Source organism: Plasmodium coatneyi, chromosome 8 (assembly GCF_001680005.1).
Source record: "Plasmodium coatneyi strain Hackeri chromosome 8, complete sequence".
Taxonomy (NCBI): domain Eukaryota; phylum Apicomplexa; class Aconoidasida; order Haemosporida; family Plasmodiidae; genus Plasmodium; species Plasmodium coatneyi.
This window is the reverse complement of record NC_033563.1, coordinates 1,724,704-1,750,540: the sequence shown is the minus strand read 5'-3', so window position 1 is coordinate 1,750,540 and position 25,837 is coordinate 1,724,704. Positions and strand designations below refer to the sequence as shown.

General features: G+C 40.5%; 6 protein-coding genes across 6 annotated transcripts; 2 read left to right on the top strand and 4 right to left on the bottom strand.

Moving 5' to 3' along the window:
- Positions 1-7,691: 7,691 nt before the first annotated feature.
- PCOAH_00022950 (Uncharacterized protein) lies at positions 7,692-9,948 on the bottom strand (the record flags this gene model as incomplete). Its single annotated transcript, XM_020059102.1, has 2 exons — positions 7,692-9,330; positions 9,428-9,948. 2 exons carry the CDS (start codon positions 9,946-9,948, stop codon positions 7,692-7,694), a joined length of 2,160 nt encoding a protein of 719 aa, XP_019914340.1.
- Positions 9,949-12,602: 2,654 nt separating this feature from the next.
- On the top strand, positions 12,603-13,386 carry PCOAH_00022940 (Uncharacterized protein; the record flags this gene model as incomplete). Its single annotated transcript, XM_020059101.1, has 2 exons — positions 12,603-13,149; positions 13,247-13,386. The coding sequence occupies 2 exons, from the start codon at positions 12,603-12,605 to the stop codon at positions 13,384-13,386; spliced, it is 687 nt and encodes a 228-aa protein (XP_019914457.1).
- Positions 13,387-14,510: 1,124 nt separating this feature from the next.
- PCOAH_00022930 (Uncharacterized protein) lies at positions 14,511-16,157 on the top strand (the record flags this gene model as incomplete). The annotated part of the gene is made up of 1 exon (XM_020059100.1): positions 14,511-16,157. One exon carries the CDS (start codon positions 14,511-14,513, stop codon positions 16,155-16,157), a length of 1,647 nt encoding a protein of 548 aa, XP_019914476.1.
- Positions 16,158-16,695: 538 nt separating this feature from the next.
- On the bottom strand, positions 16,696-18,411 carry PCOAH_00022920 (Uncharacterized protein; the record flags this gene model as incomplete). Its single annotated transcript, XM_020059099.1, has 2 exons — positions 16,696-16,845; positions 17,272-18,411. 2 exons carry the CDS (start codon positions 18,409-18,411, stop codon positions 16,696-16,698), a joined length of 1,290 nt encoding a protein of 429 aa, XP_019914589.1.
- A 1,772-nt stretch (positions 18,412-20,183) lies between these two features.
- Positions 20,184-21,448, bottom strand: PCOAH_00022910 (Uncharacterized protein; the record flags this gene model as incomplete). Its single annotated transcript, XM_020059098.1, has 5 exons — positions 20,184-20,254; positions 20,393-20,552; positions 20,681-20,741; positions 20,895-21,042; positions 21,331-21,448. 5 exons carry the CDS (start codon positions 21,446-21,448, stop codon positions 20,184-20,186), a joined length of 558 nt encoding a protein of 185 aa, XP_019914699.1.
- A 2,726-nt stretch (positions 21,449-24,174) lies between these two features.
- On the bottom strand, positions 24,175-25,254 carry PCOAH_00022900 (DNA/RNA-binding protein; the record flags this gene model as incomplete). Its single annotated transcript, XM_020059097.1, has 3 exons — positions 24,175-24,284; positions 24,396-24,558; positions 25,204-25,254. 3 exons carry the CDS (start codon positions 25,252-25,254, stop codon positions 24,175-24,177), a joined length of 324 nt encoding a protein of 107 aa, XP_019914410.1.
- Between the last annotated feature and the right edge of the window lie 583 nt (positions 25,255-25,837).

The window sequence follows — 25,837 nt, the reverse complement described above, 5'->3', positions numbered from 1 at the left end:
TCATATATATTATTATTATATATATATATATATATATATGTGTAAAGAACCAACTGAGAAGAGCGCATGCATAAATAATTGTATAATGTAATTTTTTGAAGGGGAACGTACAATCCATCAGTATAATGCACAGATAAGAACATAATAAAGGATACTCAGTTCGTCTCTCTCGTATTCTCCTCTTATAGCACAATCGTTCATATATTTAATTTAGTTCTATACATAATGGTTTGAGGAGTGTGTAACATAGATTACTGTTATTGAAAGATTAAGCAATGTATACTGACCTGATAATTCGAAATTTAATGTATATAGTTGTGAGGGAAATAAAATTGTCGTCCATTACCTATATAGAAATATATGAACAATTTTAAGATAAGTATATTATATGAAGAGGAATATTATTAAAAAATGGTACGTGTAAGTGTAAAGGAACAGGGGAGAAGAATTATCTTCCCTGTTTGGACTTCATAAATACATATACATGCAACAATGTACACACATACAACCATGTATACACATACAACCATGTACATACATACAACAATGTATACCTAATGGAATGAACAAGTGGAAATTACATTGAAAGCATTCATTCCTATGCACATTCGTTCTCCTGACCAATTATACTTTCAGGGTCAAGGTTCAGGTACATTGCCTTCACAAGCAGTGTATGGAGTATTCCTCAACAGTGAAAGTACTTCTGATTGTGACTTCACTGCAAGGATGACAAGTAATTGGGACAATTATCCACATATTGAACAACTGAAGGAAGAAATTGAGAAGTACTGGTGCGCAGCAGGCAAATTGCAAGAGGGGGAAGGAAGCACTTTAACCGAAGAACAACGCTGTCATTTTCTATATTATTTGTTTGGGGCTATAATGAAGAACAATTTAGGGGGTCACTCATTTAAGGAGGTCATGGAAAACGTTTATAATTTACTGAAGGACCTCGGGTGTACATTAGAATGCAAGAATGTGTACCGCCCTAGCAGCGATACCCTCTTTGGCGAAAGTAAAAAAGTGTTCGATTTTGGTTATAACTATGAAGCTTTGAAGGGGCAGCCGCGGCCAGGAAGTAGTGCAACCTCCTGTTGGCCAAATTATGCTGCACAATGGATGGATGCTCAATCAGCATATGAAAGTATACTTTGTATCGGTTCGACAGATAGTGATGTATGTTGTAAGGCATATACGGACGCATATAAGATATATTTTCAAAATGGACCACCACCATCACCATGTAACAAAGTAGCTGAAAGACAGACGGAACCCGAAGCAAAATCCACCTCAACCGAAGAACGGGGAGCACAATCTCCACAAGTGCTAGCACCATCACCAACACAGGTAATGCGGAATTTTTTTCCTTGGATAAAATAAATACATTAGTCTACACATATAATATTCTATATGTACACGTTATAATGGGAGAACATATATACATATACATCTATTATACATATATATGTATACATATTCCACACTTTTCCCTTCTTTGCTGACAATTATTCATCTTTATAGAAAATAGATTGGAAAGAGTTACCTTCCAAGACAAAATTTTATGATAAGTTCGATGGGGCTGATAAGAGCGCATGTACCTCTATTAGTGGCTGGAAGGATTCATTGAAGAGTACATTGGAGACTGCATTAAAAAAATACACAGGGATTTCTAATAGGGAGGAAAGTATCATGGGAGCTTATTGTGAGGCATGCAAGATGAAGGAACAAAATAAGTCGACATCACAGTCCGATGATAATACACCTTGTCGTTTTTTCTATTATTGGATGGGAAATAAATATCCTAGCCCTCTGGACGAGGAAATGTTCTCAGACCTCATGGATGATATATACAATACATTACGAGCTTTATTCCATAATGAAGAATGTTATTTCCAGTACAGAAATATTAACAAAACCATTTTCAAAGACATGAAACAAATATATGAACATTATCACGATTGTACTTACGTACAGCAATATTTAGAGCAAAATAACCTCGAATATGACCATACAAATGACCAACACTGGACATCGTACAAACATAACATTACTACAGCATGTACGGCTATGAATACATACTGCAACGGAGATACAGCTAATGGTGATCTATATTGTAACGAGTATAGGGACACATACAGAAGTTTCTGCGAAGGAGTGGACCATAAACCATTAGCATGTCTTAAAGTAGAAGTAACGGAACTCGGTCCAGAACCCCATCTGGAACGTGAACAGGAACCTGGTGGTGTTCTACTTAGTCTACCATCTGCGGAAGTTGATGGGGCTGAGAAGTTACCTATGGAACAGGAACAGGAAATGACAGGTGATATTGTAACCCATGCAGGACTTGTACCGAGGGTCATGACCCAACCTCCTACATTGGGGGGGGAACTTCGAATGGGGGGTGGTGGTAGTCTAAGTCCACAACATAATCTAGGACATAGGAGTAGTGATCAACTCGGAGCAACCTCTACACCAAGTACAGACAGTACAGGAAATACAACACTTCCCACTGCTGCCATTACATCCTCCACAGTTGCCACATTGGGAATACCAACACTTGCCTACTTTCTTTATAAAGTAAGTAAAATTACAACAATTATTATTACCATTATGTATATGGAACGTGCACATATATATTATATGCGCAGTGTGCCTTTAACAAAGGTACTCCCTTACAATATTATTTCTATCACCCCTCTCCCTCCCCCTTCTCCTTCTCTGTTCCCTCCCCTTTCTTTCCATTCTCAGTATACCAATTTATTTTCTGGAATAGGTGGCACTCTTTTCGGTGGGAAGAGCAACAGAAGGGGAAGGAGATCTGTTAGGCAAGACTTAAACGCATTCTCAGACGACTCAAGAACAGAATACTCCACAGTAGGCTCTTCATCGAATTTAACAGCAGGTTCAACAACAGATGAATCTACCGAATATGGTGGTAGGTCACCATCTGGAAGAAGAGAAGGAAACAGGAAGAATATTAGTTATCAAAGCATGTAACACCTACAAGAGTAAGGAGTCTCATAGAGCAAAAGTTGCATATAGGACGAAATGGAGATGGTGATTCTTCCACAATAGGTGGCTCCTTCTCCATAACGGAAGATTATTCTTCCACTTCCGATTTAACAGACAATTCTAATATATATAATGGGCCACCCAATAGAATGTGGACAAATAATAAGTAACGACAACAACAACCAAGGTAAGGGCAGAAAGATAGGTTAACAATACATGTATCAGTAAGTGTAAAGTTCTCCCCTGCCAACTTCATTTTTTCTTTTTTTTTCGTGCGTACGTGTGTGTATTATACATTGCTTATACAGTACTTCTAAATTTCCTCCATCGTACGTAATGTTCCTTTCCTTCATCCTCAGATTATGTACCTTGCTTCATTCGTACTCTCCTTTATTCCTTCCCTAGAACCCTCTCCATAGACCTTATTCCCCAACACTTTCCTTCTAAACCCTAACCTTCACCCTCTAAAACCTAATCATTCCATCTAAACACTAAGCCTATCCTTCTAAATCCAAACACATTCCTTCTAAACCCTACCCAATATTCCTAAACCCTAAATCCTGAAACACTAAACACTCAAACACTGAACCCTCAACCCTAAAACCCTGAAACCTAATCCCTAAATCCTGAAGCCAAAGCTCTGAATCCTAAACCCCAATACCTAAACCCGAAACCCTGAAACCTAAACCCGAAACCCTGAAACCTAAACCCTGAAACCCTAAACCCTGAAACCCTAAACCCTGAACCCTGAATCTTAAACCCTGATCTTTTGCAATATCTTTAATCTCTCTAATGCTTTGATTAGTTCGAACATTCTTAATCTGTGCAACTGTTCTCAATTCCCGGAACCATAAGGAAAGAAAGGAGGTACACTAATATGTAAGCTATAATGTGCATTAAAGAGAGATAAAAAAGTACCTGAAATAAAATAATGTATGTTTTGAGTATTAAGGATTTATTGGTAGTGCACCTATAAGAAGAAAGAGAAAAAAAAGAAAAAAGAAGAATATTATTATTAACGACTATAAGTGAAGGAGGGGTGTACTACAATGTACTATAGTAGGGGCCCTTATGGTCCCCTTTTTTGTGTATAATTAATTCCCAATCTTAGTATTATAAATTGTTCGTGTATTAGATGAGTACATGCTTTCCACTACATATTTATGTATGTGCACATTCATATAGAAGGGGATAGAATGTTCGCTATGTGAGGTGCACTATAGATATGTGTTAACAATTTTTAATTAACTTTGCTTATAACAATGAATCAACTCACACAATTTATAATAATATAAGGAAAAAGGAGAGGAAAGGAATGAATAAATAAAGGAAAGGTACACCACACAACCCAACATAGCACAGAACGCGCACATTCCTGATTTCTCTAACTAGCCAGGTTACCATTGACCATTCCATCACCATCATCTTCTTCGTTCTTCATTTCTTACTCGTTTTCCTTTCTTTCTTCCTTTTCTTTCCTTCCATTTTCTATGTGTATACATTAAACCAATTAATATACTTCCTATGTAAAGAGCATATAACGAACATATAAGTAAAATGTGTACGTAAGTATAGTTTAGGTTCACAGTACATTATACTTTAAATAGAAAAAAAATAATAAGTACTTAAAGAAAAGGAAGGAAGGAAAGGAAAGCAGGGTCTAAGGAAGAGGAAGGAAGGAATGAGGAATAAAGAAAGAAAGGAAAGAAGGAGTAAGGAAGGAATAAATATTCCACATATATATAAAATAAGTAAATATAAGTATAAGTGTAGAGGAAGGGAGTACTGTACACAGGAACACACTTCCCAAAGGGGGGTTTAAGGAAGAAGAGGAAATGTATGTATATAATACAACAAAGAACAATGCACACACACATATATATATATGTAACTTTGAAATAAGAACAACATTATTACCCAAATAACAACATTATCAACCAAACCACACAAATTATCACCCAAACCAAAGTATTACCACAAGGAAAGAAAAAATGGCACCACCAACACAGGTTGGCTACTTCTTATTTCCTTATTTAGAATAAATAAGTATTATAAATACAATACTTTATGTTCAGCACAATAAAATAATAATAATATGTAAGGAATGCATGGTAATATACATCTATACGTACTCCACTTCCCTGTTCAATATTATATTTTTTTAGGGGGATGCAGACTCCAATAAATTACCTTCAGTAAAAATATACGATACGTTAGACAGCGGAGGAGTAGGAAGAAGTTGTACATTCCGAATCGGGGTAGGGAGTCGTAGTGATCTGGAGCAGAGAGTGAAAGATTCATTAAAGATGTACCAAATTACAGATGGAAACTTTGCCACTATAATTGCACAAAACTATTGTTCCGTATGTAACGATGGGAAGGGGGGATTGGATATGCTGTCCGATAATGACCGCTACAGTTTTTTCTATTATTGGTTAGGTCATAAAATAAGGGAGAATTTCCATAAGGAAGACTCTTTCTTAATGGTCGTAAAAAGAATTTACGGTGACCTCGGGAAATACGGAGGTACGTGTAAGTGCACCAATTTGTACGAAGGTACTACCAAAGAACGTTTCGGGAGGGAAAAAACCTATTTGATTATTACTATGACTATAATAAAATACAAAATAACAGGGAGCAAACTAAATATTGTAGGAGTGTAGAATACCAGCGTTCCTGGAATAGAGCCCAAACAGCATATACAACATTAAGTCAAAATTGCCCCAAAACTCTTGGAGAATCATATTGTGAAAAATTTAAAGACGAAAAAGTGAAGGAAGGGGGGAGGGGGGAATTTAAGGAACCTAAAAAATTCGAGTGCCCTGAAGCAGCATCACCTTTAAGAACTGCAGCAGGTAAGACAAATAAAGGAGAAAGAGGAAGTAGGGCATATAACAAATATGCATAATTCGAAAGTATTATTACAGAGAGAAAAAATAAATACAGAAAAGGGAAAGTGCATCCACAACATTCCTTGCGTCCATTGACTCTTGATTACAATAAAACTGCTTTTCCATGTTTAATTTTTATACGTAGCAGAAGTTCCTCGGAATCCTGGTTATTCTGGTACCGGTTCTACTGGAACATGGAACCCAGGTTCCTCTGGACCAGGCAGTACTGGACATCAGTCTCCTGGTTCTTCTGGACCCGGTAGTACTGGAACCTGGAAACCTGGTTCCTCTGGTCCTGGTAGTACTGGAACTTGGAACCCAGGTTCTTCTGGTTCCGGTTCTACAGGACCACAGGGGCCACCACAACAGGGTGGTAACAAACCTCAAGGTCCACCACCACCAGGTAAACCACAAGGACCACCACAACAAGGTGGTAACAGACCACAGGGACCACCTCCCCCAGGAAGACCCCAAGGTCCACCACAAGAAGGTGGTAGCTTATCCCAAGTTTCATCATCACCCCAGAGGATACTTCCATCTACTGCTGCCACCCCAGAAATGGATAGCGGTACCACTATTGCTATTGGTGGTGGTGCAGCTGCCGCTGCAACAATAGGATTACCGGCACTTGCTTTCTATCTATATAAGGTAAGTACCACCCTTAAACAACCTTCCTTCCACCTACCCCCCCCTAACAACCTTCCTTCCTTTAGGAAGTACTTTCCTTCCACCCTACCACCTAACAACCCTTCGACCCACGTACCACCACCCTACCACTCATAACAACACTATCACCCCCTTTTTTTTTTTTTTCTTTTAGTATAAACCACTTCTTTTTGCAAAGCATAACTACTCTGGGGGAAGGGGCAGAAGAAAAAGAAGTACAATTAAAAGAGAATTTAATGAGTTTGATGACGACTCAACAGAATATTCGTATGATGATTCTACAGCAGATTCCGGAATAGAATATTCACTTCCATATACTTCATCCTCCAGATGAAAGGAAAACGCTTTAAAATGGAAGAAAGGAAAGGAAGAATGTATGGGCGTTAGGAAGGGAGTGTAAGAATATTAAAATAAAGTTTTAGGGTGTGGGGGTAGGGTTCTTTTCTAGATTAATGACCCATAATATGGCCTTCTACATAGTCACCCGAAGGGTGTGTAGGAATAAAAAAAAATAAAGAAATAAAAAAAAAAGGGGGAAAAAATTGTTCTTACGCGATTAGTTCAAATACAGGCACATTTGTGTGTAACCCACATGTGAGAGAAAACGCGGAAAAAAAGGAAAAAGTCATTTTTTTTTTATATTCCAAGAGTGTTAGAATTCCGCGATGTGCATACTGGGTAAAAGCATGCTGTGCAACACATGCATGTTTTTTTTTTTTTTTTCGTGCGCGCCCATTTTTTCACTAATACCCTCACATTCTGCTGCTATCTTTTTCCCTTATTCCCTCTCAACTCCCTCTCGGTTAGCATGTGACCAACAGTGAGAGGGCGCAAGCCAGCTCCTTTTGAATGGCGGTTAACATTCCGCAGCCCCCACCTGTTTGACAAAGTGGGAACAAGCAAAATAAGGGAGTTACCAAAAATTAAACAAACATTACCGTTAACATAAAAAAATATATATATATACATATGTATCTTCTTTATGGGAAAACAAAAGCACATTCAATGCTTAAAACAAAATGTCCACAAATGAAACAGGGCACGTCGGCTTAAGCATCCGCGGGATACGCTTATTTGAAAATATTTCTACGGGGAAAAAGTATACTTATCGCTTCCGCCCGGTTATGCTAGCAAATCCCTGTTGGCCAGCGCGTGGTCGATCACGGAGGAGCCAGGCCAACCAGAAGAAGCAATAAAATCCTGCGCCACAATGCCGTAAAACTTTTTCTGAAAAGCAACGAGAGAACTGTTCCGCTTAATGGACAACTCGGCAGTCGATATGTTCATGATGACCCTCATCTCCGCCAACAAGTAGCTCAAAACAGAACCCGCATAGTAGCAGGAAAAATGATACGGGAAGCTTGTCGAGTGTATGGAATAGCTCGATCCAATTTTGTACGGAAGATAATTTTCAATAATGTTGTAAAAAGGCACCAAAGAATCATCCCCATGTGCAACTTCACCACGATTATCCAACTGGTTGGTAAAAAAATCATGAGGGTTTAAATCATGAATTTCGTAGTCTATCACTGCATGTGTGTAGATATTGGCCAACCGAGAAGAGTCAAATTTAATGGACTTGAATATATCTTCATTTATTTTAGAATTATTATCTGCCTTATTTGATAAAGCTTGTAACACACTGAAGTTATTTACCAGGTGTTCATTCATGTGTGAAAAAAACTCCGCATAATCCAATGGCATATTTGAAAACTGATATAGATTATACCTCCTTGATAATAGTAACAAATGATAAGCGTGTCCAAATTCATGAAACAGGGTTAAAATTTCTGAACTACTGAATAGCTTCTTTTCTATTGGTATTGTTCCAATGAATTTATAATCTAGCACGACATGCCCCGTAAATATCAGGCAGGTGTTCGATAGACAGTTCATTGAAGGGACCCTAAAATAATCCCTAATCTTTACTTCCATGTAGGGTACTATGTACATATAACCTAGCAGACTATCACCGGAGGGGACTTCCCTTCTGGGACTCCCTCCAACTCGATCTCGTACTAGTGATTCGTTTGTCTGTGTATTGGGACCACTACAATGGTTAGCACTCCTCCGCTCAATCCTATAGATCAGACTCCCCTTGGGCCACTTCTTCGTGACACCCTTCTCCCGCACCTCCTCATAGGAGAAGTTGTAAATCCGCGAAACTATTTCCATGAAATTCTTCCATACATGCCCGTGAGGGAAGAAAGTATTCACGAAATATTCGTCTGACTTGTTCATACTTTTGTTGTAATAATAACTCCAATCGTGCATGTAGGGTTTATCACGTCGCACTTCGCGTCTGTCGTGGTGTTTGCCATATCGATCACTGGGCTGACTGACCCCCCCAGATGACGAACTGAGTAACTTCCCCATGCTAGCGCTCACACGCGCATAATCCCTATCCACCTTCCCCTTGACTAAATTGAAGAAGTCCCTTAATTTTCCATACTTGCCTTTCTCACTTGTGAAATGAGACATTGAATAGTCTACCCAGTTTCTATACCCGAGCTTCGTCGCTACATCATACCTCTTCCTCAGAATTTTTATTACGTCTCTATTTAGGTTTTTATTTTCATAAGGGCTGTTAAGAAGAGTCAATACCTTTTCCCTTAACGCCGGTTCCGTTACTCCGTTTAAAATAAATTCATAGTTGTGCTTACTTATCGGTATTTTTAGCTTCCCTCTGTTAAATGCGCACTGGTGTTTCTGCTTCCATTCTTCGTCTATGTTTATTTGGTTCCTGTCTATTGTTAGGTATCTGCAAGTGGGTAGGCGGGGAGGAGGACATAATATCAAAATGGGGAATACTTAAGAGTTATAGGGGAGCATCCTCATATACACAACGTCACACTAACCTTATCTTAACCCCGTTGATTTTCTTCAAATACGCGGCGCAGTCTGTGCCCAGCTCGGCCACCAAGTGGCTAACCGATTTCTCATTTTTTATGTGGATACTATACGGAATGTATTTCTCATCTGCACTTTCGACCCCTGTGTTTTGTAGACTCGTGGCAATTCTCTGCTCCACATATTCAAGAACTTTCCTGTGCAAAAAAGTGATCTTCTTCAACTTTGCACATGTGATTAGGAAGTAATACAAATTTAAGCAGCTCTGTAGACTGATGTGACTTCTTTTCTGGTCACCACCTGAAACGAATGCACTTCGCGCACTGATCAACTTGTCAATCTCTTTCGATATGTGAAATAAATTTATGCATGTTTTGTCTACTGGATAGTTGATCAACTTGGAATTCTTTACGTGCTCCACAATTTCGTCCTGCAATTTTCTCTTTTCTGCCCCATATAACATAGGCGATATTTTCGAAAAAATGAGAAAAATGCATTTATTTATAATGAACTTCCTTCCTGAGTTCATTTTCAGGGGAGCTTCTCGATTTTTTTTCTTTGTTCTCTTTTACATCGGTTAAGTTGCTGCGTTTTTGTTCTCGTTGGCTCCTAGCGCATTTTCGCAGAACTGGTTTCGTCCCATTTTTTCATAACGTCAGTGTTCGCATGAAGAATGGGGTCGCATCTTTCATGCCAGTAAAAAGTTGTTGCAGGAAGTTTCCAAAATGAGTAACGCAGTGGTAAATAGAATTTTTTTTTTTTTTTAGCTAGCCATTTTGCAAAAAAAAAAAAATTTCTCCAAAATGGCTACCCAATGTGCGAAATTTTTTTTTTTATTATAAGCCCTTCTTCACACAGGTGAAACCGAAAGCGTGAACGACTCTTTTTCGCCCATCGAGAAATATCACTATGGAGAAGCATCTCCTGTGAAGTGGCACTATGTCCGCATATATGGCCATACATTCATCACGTAGATTGAATTCACATAGAACTTTCTATCGCAATATTTCAAAAGATCGGAATGAATCAACCGCGGAGTTGTCTGCAAGGGCGGTATGCCATACGGTCCACTTGGGCACCCTGTTGTGTTTATATATAATCAGGCAATTCTTGTACCTTTGGAAGGTACAAAAGGTGCCATTTATTTTGTAAAACATTGTGGAGCACTAAGGTCACTTGTTTGGTCTACCCCCGCACACATCCTACAAAGTGTTACATCCACAAAGAAAACAAAACAAACAGAGAGACTGTTCCCATAAGAACCGTAAAAAGATATATTTCCTAACAAAAGGGACCCGCTTGTGGTGGGAATTTTATTTTTCCATAGGTGTGCTTCATACTCGCGTTCAAATGAACGCACAAAAATTGCAAAAGGTGTGCGACGCCCGCATGTGCACTTATATACGGGGAAACCTATTTCTGCGGCATTCATTTGAATACAGGCCGCTTTACACATTGATCGAGTTTTCACCAAGGGCGTCTGCTGAGCGGAGTAACGTTTAATACGATGTGCCTAAAGAGGAAGTATGACAAAGATAAACATGCGTACCAGAAGCGCTTGTCATGTTCTCCAAAAAAGGAAAGTTCCTTTTTGAGGGGCGAAGAAAGACATTATAACTTTGCAAATCCGTTTCTAACAACTCAATCGGGTACCACCTTATCTGTTCATTTGCCCCATGTTGTGTGTATTACTTTTTTTTTTTCCAAAAAAAATAAATGAACCACTCTGATCATTCACCTATTTGGTCTAACCGCGTGCGCGCCATTTTTTCTCCGTGTCCCGCAACTTTTCCGAATTGCCATTTTAGCCGTGCTACTTTTTTTTTTCTTTTCTTTTTGGGAGCTTTTTCCGACGTGGCGAACTGATGGATTTCCCAAGTTGGACAATTTCCACGACTAAGGGCAGGACAGAATTGTTAACAACTCGGGGGACATCTATTTCGTTTTGTTCTGAGCTTGCACATGGTTGCATAATTTTTTCCTTCCCGTTTGTGCATTGAAGAGCTAGAAAGTCAGAGATGTATAAAGTTAAAAAAAAAATTTTCTTTTAAACAATATATATTTTTTTACATGAAATATTTTTTTAAATGAAATATCTTTTTCAAATGTAACAGATTTTTCCGCGAGCGATAATTAATGCGGTGTCACTTTGTTGCTTCAAAATAGCGTCTTTTAATGTAGAAAATGGCAAAAAAATTAAAAAAATGTGCGCACGAGTGGAAGGGTGTGCACGCATAGCAAGTGCATATAATATACACATGCGTACATGCACGTACTTGTACACATGATCATATGCGTACAACACCTGCAACCGATTTATGCACAGTTCGCGTGGGGAAAAGTGACCAGGGGTCGGGGAGAATTACCAAAGAAAAGGAACCAAGGGCGGCAACTACGCCAAAACTGAAAGGTGTCTTCGAACATGTGAAAGGAAAAAAAAAAAATAAATAAATAAATAAAATAATGCAACTTTATTTCGGACGATTCTTAAGTTGCGGAAGAGGGACACATTTGTCTGAAAAATTTTACGGCAGTGATGAGAAAATAAAGTGGCAACAAACGCACAGCTATATTGCAAAAAAGTGTGACACTGGAGGAAGTGGGGGGAGGCGGACGCATCGCACATGTAGTAAACGTTCAAACACTACCAACATTACCAACACTGTCGACAACGTACCCCAGACGGTCGTTTAAGCGCGTTAAGGAAACAAACGAAACGCAGAACAGAGCACAACACCGCCATCATTACAAGATCGTCTACGAACAGATGCATACGCTCCGTCATTTGTTCTGTCTACGCAATATAAGTGAAAGAAATGGTGTTGTTATAATGCCTTTCCTAGTATTTAAAGTTTTTTTTTTGTTTTTTTTTCATCGTGTCAATGCTGTGTAATTCTCCTACCGTCACATCATCCTAGCGTCGCTGCAGACGAACTGCCTCCTATATATGAGCATTCAATACAAACCGATTACGTTTTGTCGTACTTTTCTCTTCCTGTCGAAAGAACGGGCATGCAAAGGTAGATTAGCAAAGCGGTTACGGCGTAATGCAAAAAATCAGCGTGACGATTACGCGACGCGACAAGTGAACAAGGGGATGACGGCAACATCCCTCTGCGCATAAGAATACTGACAAAGACGTCTATTCCCCACCCCTCCTGACTCATCCCCCCCCAAAAAAACATGAACGATAACAGCGAGCACCTACTACTATTCTACGATGCGTATAAAGACAACAGAAACAAATGGGGAATCGGCTTAAATAAATTAAACATCCATATAGAAAACTACAAAACAAACAGAACGAAATTATTTCTATATGCATTATGGAACATCCTCATTTTTATATATATGCTTGAGTTTTTCGTGAATTTATTTTTTCTTCTTTCTATGTCACATGGTAATATCGTGAGCAAAAGTATTCTTTCGTTTTCTCTCTTGGATTCAATTTTAGTACTCCTTCTGACAAGCCAAGGAATACATGCTTACTCGAATGACAAATTGATAGAACTACACAAGTGCGCCAAGTATTTTCATGTCCTGAGCATTTGGTGCTCCGTCAAATTGCTCGTCTATGTCTTTGTCGCGATTCTGTCCTTTGCAATCCTTCCCAGTGAGAAGCTTAACCACCTTTTTTACTTTTACGGAACCAAGGGGGTTTACTTTAACTACTTTATAGAGATAGTTATAACTTTCAATGTGATCAAGTCCGTGTTAACCTTCTTCACTGGTAAGCGGACTCGATGCGTGGGGTTATTCTCTACTGTAGCGCATTCCCCAATTTCACACACACACGATCCGACAATTTCACACCTTCCCCTCCGCAGGACAAAAAATTCAGTACATCTTCAGCTGCATCAGGACGTCCACCATCCTAAAGAGCAAAATTCGCAAAGACCTCGAAAAGCAGTCCTTCCTATTTGAAGACCACACCTACGGCACATTCATGACTGACTGGCGGGAGTGAACGATACTGCCACCTGGTGATTCTGCCGATGGGGAAAGAGGAACCGCTGGACCATCTCAACATTGTTCATTTGTTGCTTCCCCATTTGTGCGGTGCATACTTTTTTTTTTTTTTCCTTTTTTCTACTCATGTTGTCACTCCTTTCACCGTTCATGGAGTGTGTCACCGTTTTGCTCATTCCACCTGATGGGTGAAATTGGCTTGTCGGTGCTTTGCATATACACGTGGGCAGAGGCACACATGCCCATGTTTCTATACCCGTTTCACCGGCTGAACAGCGCACACAACTTTTTCTGCGCATCTTAGATTTTACGTTTTATAATTTGTATACAAGTTGCTACACCCTTTCCGGGTACATGCCTCTTTTCCCCTTCTGTACATTCCTGGGGGCAACGCTTTACACGTCACTTTTCTGCATGCGCTTATTAACTCCCGCTTGTTCGTATAATGTTGGGCCCACTGCTCACAGCGCTTCCTTCTTCTCTTCATTTTTAGTTTTTGGCCTCTTATAAAAGTTACCCAATTTTTTAATTGAAATTTGTTTCCCCAATTTTAAAATGCCCCTTTTGGATGAAGGCATATTCGCTGTATGTGAATGTTTACCCTTGGCAGGAACTGGGCGACAGATCACACTTCCTTTTTCCTCGTGCAGGGGAACGCCCTAATGGAAATCCCAGCCGTGGCGCGTTCTTTCATCAATGGGGTGTATGCTAGTGTATCTTCGCTTTTCCGGGGAGCAGTAGTCCATCCAAAAAAATGAATTAAAATGAAATAAGTATGCATGTACGTATGTGTGTAAAGGAACATAATGAATGAGCCCCCCTTTTACCCCCCAAATGGCAGCCACGTGGAGGAGAGTCTTCTTCAGTTAGATCTACTTACCAGCGGTTATATGCGTAACTACCAATACAAAGCGTACATTGTATCCCATTCCGCTGCTACCCACTTGTTTGCAAGCAACAACTGTTCTCGCAAGGGTCTCTCAGCCAAGTGGGTAGAATTAACCACCGCGTGTGCAAGCCCAAACGTGTGTCAAAATGGAAGATGGGGGTGAGTTATGAAAGTCCCATCGCAGCCCTACATGGACTGACCCCTAGTTTGTGAGCTGCGCATATTCACACACCATGTCGATTTACGCGCTGGCGGGTCTTCTCCTGCTTGTGATCCACGCGAACCTTTGCGGGTACCATTCGGTTAAAGTGACTCCACATGGAGGCGCTAAAATGAGTCGACCGATAGGGTGGAAACACTCCCGTAGGATGCACACCCCCCAGTACATAACCACCCAAGTGAAGAAAACGCAGATACGAAGCAGAAACGGAAAGAGTGTGAGAACCCCCCTGCGGAGAACAAAAGTACAAATGATTTTAGCGCCGAAAGGATCGATGCACGAAAAGAAGACAAAAGAAATTTTGGAGGACCCACTGAAAAACTACCCATGGGAAATAAGCATCCCCTTTCACGAAACGATAACAAAGGAGCTGAGTCCATCTTATAATTTTCTAAAAAGTGAGTGGGCATATGTAGACCACAAAAAGGACGTAAGGAGACCATGCGGGAAGATCGAAGGAGGGGTAGAAAATTACGATGGCAAAGGATTAAAGTTAGAAAAAGGAGTAGACAGACCAAGGTATCATAAAATGGAATACTATGATGACCATGGAGTAGAATGGAGAAATATAAACCAAGAAGAACTAATCAGATTTGACTTCCTTCCAGATGGTAACCAGGATCAAACATTCCTTGAAACGGAAGAAGACTTAGAGCATCGCCAATGGGGGAATTGGAACTACAATGCATCCAAAGAAACGACGCAGTTGAACACTGCTTGGAGAGATCCTGTCCTGTCTAGAAGTTTAACAAATTTAATTTACCCATGGAATCATAAGGCACATGAAAATCATGCTATCCCATACGGGTTTAGTAGTCCCGCTTTGTTTATACCTGAACCCAAGATCGAATGGGAACTCGCCGCCAGGGGATTTTTCGCAGGGTATTATGAAGATCCCAATTGGTCACGCATAAAATATTATAGGCAAACCAAAAAACTAATTCTGCAGTGGCATGATGAGAACAAGAAGGAAGACAGTGAGAGGGACACCCGAATAATTGACAAAATAAAAATGGAACTTTTCGGATTATCCGCTAAAAGGAGGTACCCCTCCAAGCAAATCAAACTGATTAATGAACACGCATTGTTAAGAGCCAAAGAAATTATTCTTGATCATTTATTGAATCCAAGTGGAGATCCAGATTATATTACTTACTACCTCGATAGACATGAACCCATAGATTACGTCGGAGGGGGGAACCACAATTGCTCCGACGAAGAAATAAAAAACAAAACGGTCGTACTTAATATGTGTATTTACCCTGTTAAACAAAGACATGAAACGTACTCAAAAAATATGTCCATTTCGGAGATGGCTGAAATGTACCATTACTACATGACGGAAATAAGGGGAGAAGGTAGGTCACACCAGTCTAGTGAAGATCCAGTGGAAGACAGGTACCAATGCTATGAGTTGCAAAAACAGAGGAACCAATTCCCTGCTTTGGTAAACCTATATAAACCTCTTTGGACGAATAAAAAATTCGGAGAGGAATTTGGGGATGCTCTCCAGGAGGGACAGAAGATTCGCATCGACCAGCTGCGCACCTTCAATAGAAAACTCAGACTTAAAAGGAAGAGCAAACTGACCCCGGAACAGATGGACGCCTACAACTACGTCGATGATTATAGTCATGTGGACGACCAGTACGAATTCTAAGCAGCGAAGCACTTCTGCTCGCGGTTATGGATCACCCACGCGCCATCTACACCACCATCTGGGCATCACTTCTTCAACCTTTTGCACCATTTTTTTTTTTTTTTTGTGTCATTTTAACGTCTAGGAGGGGGACTAACCAGGGACCCCCCCCATCCGTTCACGTAACATTAGAACTTCCTTTTTAAAAACAACTTCATTTGGGTACCTTCCGAGAAGGCTATCTATAGGAGAAGTGCCAGTATATGGAGGTTTGGCGCTTCTCTCAAAAGGGGGAATACCATCTGCCCCGCACAGAAAGCATCCTTGTGACGAAATGGAAAACCAATTGAAAGACAGAGTACATTGCAAAAGGGGGGTTATCACCTTTTTGGTGACGTTACAAATGTAGGAGGCGTATACAGAGGGGCCCGGTAGGAAAAAAAAAAAAAAAAAAAATGTACATTTAATAAAATGACTATGAACCTTATATATTTCGCTGCTCAACTGGTGCAACAGTGCGATCTTGGTGAGCAACACCTCGCCCTGTGGGCATTCCCCACTAGATGTCCTGAAACGCCCCGAAGCTGCACACGTAGGAGCAGAGCTTCTCCGTCTCGATTTCCTCCTTGAATATTGGGAGCCCCTTCTGAATGACGAAAATGAAGTTGCCCTTGAATTCGATCTCTTTTTCCATGGGGGCATAGTGCAGCTGCGAAGGGGGAAATAAGCACGGGTGTAGTAAAGTACAAAAAAAACGGACTTCCAAAATATTAAAGGTGGAGAAAAAGAGCAAATATGCACCCCATCGGAGCTCATAACATGGGGATAAAAACACACAACTCTGATAAGGAGCTGTTACAAAATGGACTCATCGAAGGATCAAAAGGAAAGGATAAATTTCTCATCATTTTTTAGGCACACACGCAATGTACATAATTTTTTTTTTTTTTCTTTTTCGACTCCACCGTCTGGTGTGATGAATAACCCATTTCGAAGCAACAAAATATGGGAACCCCCCCTAAAGGAGCTGCGCACTTTTGTCCACGCCATTTATACAAATGACACTCTAAGAAAAACCTAATGGAGCATCTGTCTTAGCAGAACTCAGTTTAGGTGAAGTCCCCTCCGCCCATACCTTCTTCTCCTTGGAATCAAAAAAAATGACGTCCAGTTTTGGAGGGGGCTGAGCATTGAAGGCAGGTAACAAGTATAAAACGCCGTTGAATTTTTTTTTCATTTTTATGAAATTTATCACACATTCGTAGTAAGGCTTTAAATCATTGACGTAAATACTCTGCATTATCTTCGCAACGTCTTTTAGTAAAATCTGCTTCATGTTGTTTTTCATAAAATAAAAGTCTGGGATGGTACTCGAAAATATATAGGCTAATACTCCTCTGCCTTTTATGGGTTGTTTAGAATAATGCAATTCTAGCTGTCCGTTGTTTTCCTCACTATATATTAAATAGATTCCCTCTCTTACTCGCACGGTTGTTGATTTAACTTCCGGTGGAGGTCCAACACAGGCTGAGGCCTCAGGAGGGGGAGGGGCTGCTGCTGCTCCAAGGAAACTAAACTTGGGTTTTTTCTTCTGCAGCAATTTAGGCTTCAAATCTTTTATTATTAGACGGGAACCTCTTTTTACTTGTTCCTTTGGTTTGTCCAGTTGTTCAACTTTTTTCTTCTCTTCTTCTGTTTTCCCTTCTGCGGCTGCTTCGAGTAGACGCTTCATTATGTCTTCCTCCTCCAGCATGCTCAGTCGTTCCCTTTCCTTTGCCCTTTCTCTCTCTTCTTCTTCCTCCTGTTCTTTTCTCTTTTTTTCTCGCTCTGCCTCTTCCCTTCCCCGTTCATCCTCTAAAATGAGTTCATTCAGAATATCATCATCATTGTTTCCACAGCAAAGACATAGAAAACACCCTCCTCCTTCTCTCTTAATCCTTTCCCTATTGGCAGCTTCCATTTTATTTATAATGATTACATCATTTGGGGAATCCTTCTTCGTGTTTTTATTTCCCCCTGGGTGGTTATCTTTTTGTGGAGGCCCTTCTCCAGGTCGCCTCGGCGGGGGCGATTGCTTTGATTTGGTGGGCTTATCCGGCTTGGTCAACACTGTCTGTTTGGTTTCATTACGGTGCTTGCTTTGTCCTACCTGGCCGCTTTTCCCATTTTGTTTGTGTTTCTTCATTGGGTCGGGCCGCTTCGACGCGTTGGACGACCCCAAACCAATTTCCCCCTTCTTGTGCACCGCACCCGAACTTTTGGATGACCTCCTCATTTGGGGAAGTCCAATCTGGGGGGATGTCGCACAACAATGGGGGGAAGAATTCCACGTCTAATCAGATGCAACCTTATGCAACTACTTCGCAAATGTTCCAAACGGGGAAAAAAAAAGAATTATAATGTCTCACCAACAGAGTAGATATATTTTCCTCTTCTTTTCTGCACAAAAGTAAAAATGTGTAGACTCATATGGGAAGCCTAAACGTGCATGAATGGACAATTAGTGATGCTCAAAATTGGGCATGGAAAAAGAAGGGAAAAAGGGAAGAACAAATTTCGGTGTGTGTACTTAGGCGATACTACCCTCGTGGACGCACCAAATGGGGGCTTCTATTAAAGAAACTCATAAATTGGAAAACTCCAACTTCGCGTCGTGAATATGAGCTAAGTCTAAGCTTTTAAGAAGAGAGCATAACTGAGCACATTATCACATTAGCGCATTGTCAGCATGCTACACTACTGCACAGCCACGTGGACAACGTTGGGATGCATAAAATAGAACGTACTCATAACGGGCTCGGAAAGTGCCACTCAAAAGAGTTGTCTTTGTTGCGCTCAGCATAGAATTAAAAAAAAAAAAAAAAAAAAAAAAAAGGTGATGTATCAAAAATATGATGGTAACAAATGGAACGCATTTCCCCAGACACTTGTGTAGGAAAAAAAAAAATATTTGTCCTTCCTCAACTTGTGCTCTGTCTTGCAAAATATAACTACATGCTGCACACAGAACCACATTTAAAAAAGGTCCACAGCAAGATGGATCCCAGTTCACTGGAAAAAAATCTTATTAACGATGTGAGTGGATTACTTATGTGTGCAACTGTCAGATCGGTAGACATCCTCACATTGAGAAGCAGACGGCACATGGGCTTTGAAAGAAAATATGCGTTCCTGTTTGGAGGTGCACACTGGGATGACAGCACCGCTTCACCTATTCCATAACGGAGTTCCACTATGCTGCAAGGGGGTGATCCCACTGAGGAGGATTTATTTAAAGGAACCTGAAAAAGGGGGCAAACATGGCACAGGGAAAGTTACGACAAGAAGCCCCTTCACCCCTATGTCCTCCCGTAGGTACTCCATTCCTTAAGCTATTTCCAAAAGGGAAGAAACAAATGCATGTTACCAAGAAAATGTGAATTTTTTTTTTTTTTTTTTTTTCACGTGTACATACACACATTGGGAGGACATCCTACGTCACACCCAGTGGAAGAAATTTTTTATGGGACTGTGCCAACTTGTACACTGGACCATTTGCAATAAAGAAAAGTTGCGCAGTTGACCCATTCATTTTGCAACAAGATCATTCTCATGGTAGAATGTATAAGTAAAAACAAGTTGCTCAACTTATCAAGAATGGGAACGTCCATTTGAGGACCTTTTCAGACGACATCAGTTTGTTGTTGTTATTTCCGTTGAGGGGTTTCCTAAACGGATTAGTTTATTCCTTTGCTGTCTAATGAAACCTTTCGAAATAGAAATGGCAAATGGTATGGCATAATTCATGCCGACTTTGCTGCATGTCTGTGCGCAGATTTGTTTACTACGAGCCAGAACGCACTTGTGGCAGCCTTACATCCATTTTTTTTATTTTAAAGGAGTGAAAAAAAAAAAAAAGTTGTACATTTTGCGGTACATCAAAACGCCCTTACATGTAGAAAGGTTTATCACCCTTCTAATAGGTGCACTGTTCACTTGGTTATTCACACCATCAACAAAAAAAAAAAAAAAAAAAAAAAAAGAAACTTTTTAGCGGCATACTAGTTGCTACGTCGTTATTTCATCTTCCAGGTACATGTCTTCAAAAGAGAAGGCCTCCTTCAGTTGTTTGGACCAGGCTGCGGAGGGAGGGGGGGCGTGGCCAAACATAATTACGCGCATACAAACATTCACACGTGCGAATATAGGGATGTACGAATATGCATTAATACACACACAAGCACACGCTTGCAATGGAGTGACAGCGCAAATAGTACTCGACTCGTAGTCAAAGGACAGGTAGGTTCCTTGCTCCGTTTTGTCATTCAGCATGCGAATGTTCTTATCGCACGGCAAAAACCAAGTTGTGTATTTCTTGTGGTACTTCCAAGATTTTTTCTTCAGTTCCTTCGCCGCCAGGTGTTGCTGGTAGGTTCCCTAATTGGGGGTAGGCATGCGCACGGATAGGTATGCATACAGGCAGAGGCGCAAGGAGAATGGGACATACCCAGGTAGGCATGCACATTATTGCTCCCATGTAACTTTCCCCTTTTTGGGGCACTCACCGGTTGATAGTAAAATATAAAAAAGAGCGTATCCAGGGGAAGCTTTTCGAAAAGCTGAGGGCTACAAGGGGAAGATACATCCGCACAGATGCGCAACCATATATATATACATTCCTGCATGCACATATGAGTAGTATACGATGTTGGGCAGGGGATGGTTACTCCAGACAAACGTAGGAACCGTCGACGTGGACTTCCCCTTACTTCCACGCACCTTTGAAAATCGGAAAGAGGAGTTGATGGGAAAAACTCGCACGGGTTGCCACACATTACCCGTGGGGTGTACTGGCGGAAATGATCTCTGTCACTTTTCTTTATACAATTTGTGTAGCTACTCTCGATGAGTTCCTGCAGTTTAAGCGCTGCGGAGGAGGGGGGCGGACAGGGTGCAAGGAAAAGGGGAATAAAGGAAAGAGCAACGATGTTTTCTTCCTTCGTAGGAGCTCTCGGGGGGGGATGTTCCCTGGTGTCCAATCCGCACCATGGTTCGTTCCCTTTGGGAAGAACGACAACATCGAACAACACTTCCCCCTCAACTAAAGAAATCTCATATGTGCATGCATGACCAAATGCATAAGAGCAAAAGTGCACAAATAACACAACGTTTAAATCTATTTGTGTGTGCCTTTTTTTTTTTCTGGCGTCATTACTGTTCCGCTCGAGTAGCCTTTGAGCCGATATAGACAACTTCTCATCGTTGATTTGTTTTTTCTTTCCATCCCCCTTCATCAAATTGGTCTCGCATTGGTCTTCCATCGTTTTTTCCATTGTGGGTGTATTCAATGCGATGTCCAAGAGGAAATTATATTTTTCCCTTTTTCGATTACACAAAAAAATTGTCTCAAAGTTACGCAGAACGGACTGTTACTCATTTACCCTTCTCCGTTGTGTACTATTGAAAAGTGCCTCCTTGGAAAGAAAAATCAAGTAACTCCCAATGGACGCAAAAAAAAAAAAAAAAAAAAAAAGGGAAAAACGTGAAGAATTCAGTTTTTGGGGGAAAACTTACAAAATTTTGTCAAATCACCTATGGGGTAATAAAATAACTGTTTGGAAAATTGCAAATGAAATAAACATGTAGGAAAAAAAAATAAAACGGGGCACATTCTAACAAAATAGAACTTCCCCCCCGCAACGCAAAGTGCAAAAAAAAGAAAAAGAAGTGTAGAAGGAACATGTCAAAACGGTTATCCTGCGGGGAAGTTACATAACGCACGGCAGACGGTACCTACACCAAATTGAACGCAGTGTGCGGGGGAGTAGCTGCAAGAAGAAACCAAAAAAAGGGCTAGGACAAGGGCAAGAACAGGGGTAGGGGCATCGGCATGGTCATACATAGGGGTGGCATAACAGTCAGACAAAATCGATGTTACTCGAAAAAAAATGTGTACAAAAGTTTTTGAAAGCACCCTCAGATATGCAATACGGAAGGAAAAAAAAGAAACAACGAATAAGAATATGGTTGGTAAGAAACACGTGACCATCACTAGGGGGAATAATTTCCCATGCAGTTTTGAGAAAAAAAAAAAAAAAAATTACCCCTTTTCAGCACATTTTAACTAGCGTGGTGGTTATTTTGCTCCAATCCAGTGTGTAGATTTTCCCTTGTGTCCATACGCTGATGAGGACGAGCACGATATCCTACCCAAGGGATATATAAACAGAGAAAAATGGAGAGGTTCAGTGAGCGGAATTATGCTAAGTTCTCAGTGTGTAACATTTAAAAGGGGAATTATGCTGGTCCCTAAACTATGGGGACACCCCCCTGTGGTGACCCACCTAACCGTAAGAATTATTTTTCCCTTTCATTTTTATGCATACATGGAGGGAAGATCGCCCATTCCTAGTAGCCCCAACCAGAATGATTAAAATAAACTCCAAGAGATACCTCTCCTTTACATTTACGTGGCAAATACGAAGTAGCGGAAAAATTATAGGCAGGGAAATGCTTAGGGGGGTGCCATCAAAATGGAGGTAGACATACCAACATGTAGCAGCATATGTCCACACATATTTGCCCCAATTGCGGTTCTTCATTTGGGGATTACTACCTCCCTATGTGCGCGCCACCGGTGGAGAAAAGGGTGCCCAATTTATGCCAACAATGTTGCTGCTCCATTCGCTTCCAAATGGTGCCCCAAATTGTGTTTTTTCAAACATTTGTAAACCCATTGGACAATGCAGAACGTTGGGACCACGCGTCCTCAAACATGGGTACACATCTAGTTGTACCGTCTTCCCCCTTCCCCTCACAAGGGTGTACCAGAAGAGTATCGCTAAAACGGTAAACAAGGCTAAAACCGACGAAACCGCTGCTAACCTCCAATTTTTCCTGTCAGTTGCGTGCTCCCCTTTTGCCTCTTTTCCAGAACACCATCCTCATCCCACTGGGGCCTTTTAACTTTTCCCTTAACTCGGCACACACCTCGAGGAGTCCCTACATCTGTTGTCACATTTCTCCGTTAAGAAGCATTCCTCCTTGTTGACCTTTTTTCTTCTTTTTCCAAAAGGAACTTAATAAGAAAAAATATGCATATGGTTTATTCTTGGGATGAATTAAAAAGTGTGAGTTTAGTATGTAAACGTATAAGTGCGTATATATATCAGTGTATATAAGCGTATATTCATATGCGTGGGGCTTGCGCAGGCATGTGCATGTACACACGTAAATATATACATGTGGGTGGGTACATATGTATATATGTATATGCGTGTGGGGGTTGGTGTGTCCGTTTATTGGAATGTCTTTTTTTTTTTTTTTTTTCTTTTCAATCTCGCATAGGTGTGTTGTAGCATGTATACAAATTCAGTAAGCGCTTTAAGATCAATCAAATTAAAAGCTTTTGACGTGGGGGAAAAAAAAAAAAGTTGCTTAAACATGCAGGGTGTATAACGGTGAAGGGAAAACGTGAAAAATGAAAGGAGGTTGGAAAAAAAAAAAATAACAATACATACACAAGTATATATATAGGCACACAAGTGGGAGGCCAAAAATAAATACATACAAAAACACGTAAATATGGTAAGCAATTCTTCCAATTTTTTTTTTTTTTCTATTGGTGTATATATATATGTATAAATGAGACTCTCAACAGATTCCTCCGTGCTTCGATCTTGACATTTCTACTACTTGTTAGGTAACCCCTTGGGCTTACAATGTTCGTTTCGCGCGCACGTCGCCATAGGCATGTGTATAGGGGCACATTTTACTTAAACACCTTTGCACAATGGGCGGCGCGAAATATCGCTGGGTGACTGCTCAAAAAAAAAAAAAAAAAAAAAAACAACTAGCGAAAAGTGGTACTCCAGTTAGCTATTTTTTTTTTTTTTTTTTTTTTTTTTGGACTTTTCTGTTCAGCCCTTTTTCTTGCGTTATGCTCGTACTTCAAGGTGCAGTTCTCACCAAATACATTCTTGGCTAGTTCCCAAACAACACATGCATTTTACTTTGGGCACTTCCATTATCAGCTACATGTTTTCTCCACATCTTTCATTTAACTTGCGACAAAGTCTGGGTGCTTCTTCAGAACGATCGTTATTTTGGGTATCCTCCTGTTGATTCGATCCGAGCTAAAGTAGGCCGTTTCAATTTTGATGATTTGCCCTACGGGTGAGGAGTGGCATACAACGCGATGAGGTGAGCAGTCAAATGTGCAAGATTCACATCAACGAAGGGAAACGTCCCACATGTACAAAAACGTATATGTGCACTTACCTATATCTTCCTTTTCCATTATGGACGCTGCACCAATTGCAATTTTGGTGGCACTTCCCAAGCCGGTTATTATGACTTCGTCGAATGGGCTCTTTTCCTCATTTCCGGTAAACATTCTTTTTCCGATACGAGCATAGAACGTTGGCTTTTTGGTCATGGACACCTACAAAAGGGGGTGAAACAGCAAGAGGATTTATACACAAGTCCGGGTGCATGCATATATGTGCGCATGAGCGGCAAGCGGTAGCTTCGCCTCTCAATGGACGCGCCTAAAGTTGGACGAAATTTTGATGCACGTGGGGGGAGCAGTGCGCGCATGCGCTAACATCAAAGAAAGCACACAGAATACCCATCGTGGCAAAAAGATAAAAAAAATGAAATAGACAGAGTAGCAGAAAATTAACAAGCACAAGAATGAGAAAAGTTTCCACGCCTGTGCAAATCCGCCTCCACTTTTAACATTTGTAGGACGTCCAGCCCAATTTTACGCAGCGACAACATGATTGATCGAACGAGAACAAAACACATATGAGTCATACGCGCGTTTTGTGCATGATAAAGAGGAGTCGCGCTGAAATATATATATTTTTGAAATAACTGCGTGACGGACAATGGAAAAAGAACAGGAGGCACATTTAGGTCTACATTTGGGTCCACATATTGGGGTTCGTCTATTTTGGCCATGCGAACTGCTCTCCATGTGCTGTCCCGTTATACGTTCTCCACTTTTCGTCGCGTCATATATTTCCCTTTTTTATGCGCTCTGCATTCCCCCCTTTGGGCTAGGCCCCAAGGGCGCCGTGATTACCTGAATTGAATTCTCGGCTCGTTCCTGTGTCACTTCCTCTGTGCTTCCCATTTTGTATAAATTACGGGGATATTGGTTAAAGAGGCAAATACGAATACGTTTGCGTATCTGTACAAGTGCGATGTACGCTTGAGGCGGTTTTAACGAGTATATGCAGGTGATATCTACACGTATGCATGTACTGCTCAAACGGCTTTATCTATGTACGAGCTGCTAAAGTTAACACGTGCGCATAGGCATATATATGTACGCTTCAGCATATGTATGGATGTACGTAGATATACGTGGAGATGACGTAACAAAAGGGGCGTAGAACGTTACTTATATGAACGCAAAAAAGAAAAAAAAGTAGAAAACAAAAGGAAAACAAACAAACAAACAATAAAAATGAAAAGTAATCGATAAAATGACCCGAAAACAGCCGTTTTCTTTTTATTTTGTAACAGCTTGAATTTCAAAAAAAAATATTCAAATGGCAGGAGATGAAAACCTTCGAAAGGTACCTCTTCGATAACATGCAACGTAATCAATTACAAAATGAAGAAGCTCTTGTTATAGAAATATGTAGCATATAATGCGTAAACATATAAATATATACAATATATATTACCAAAATGGGAAAAAAAAAAATTTT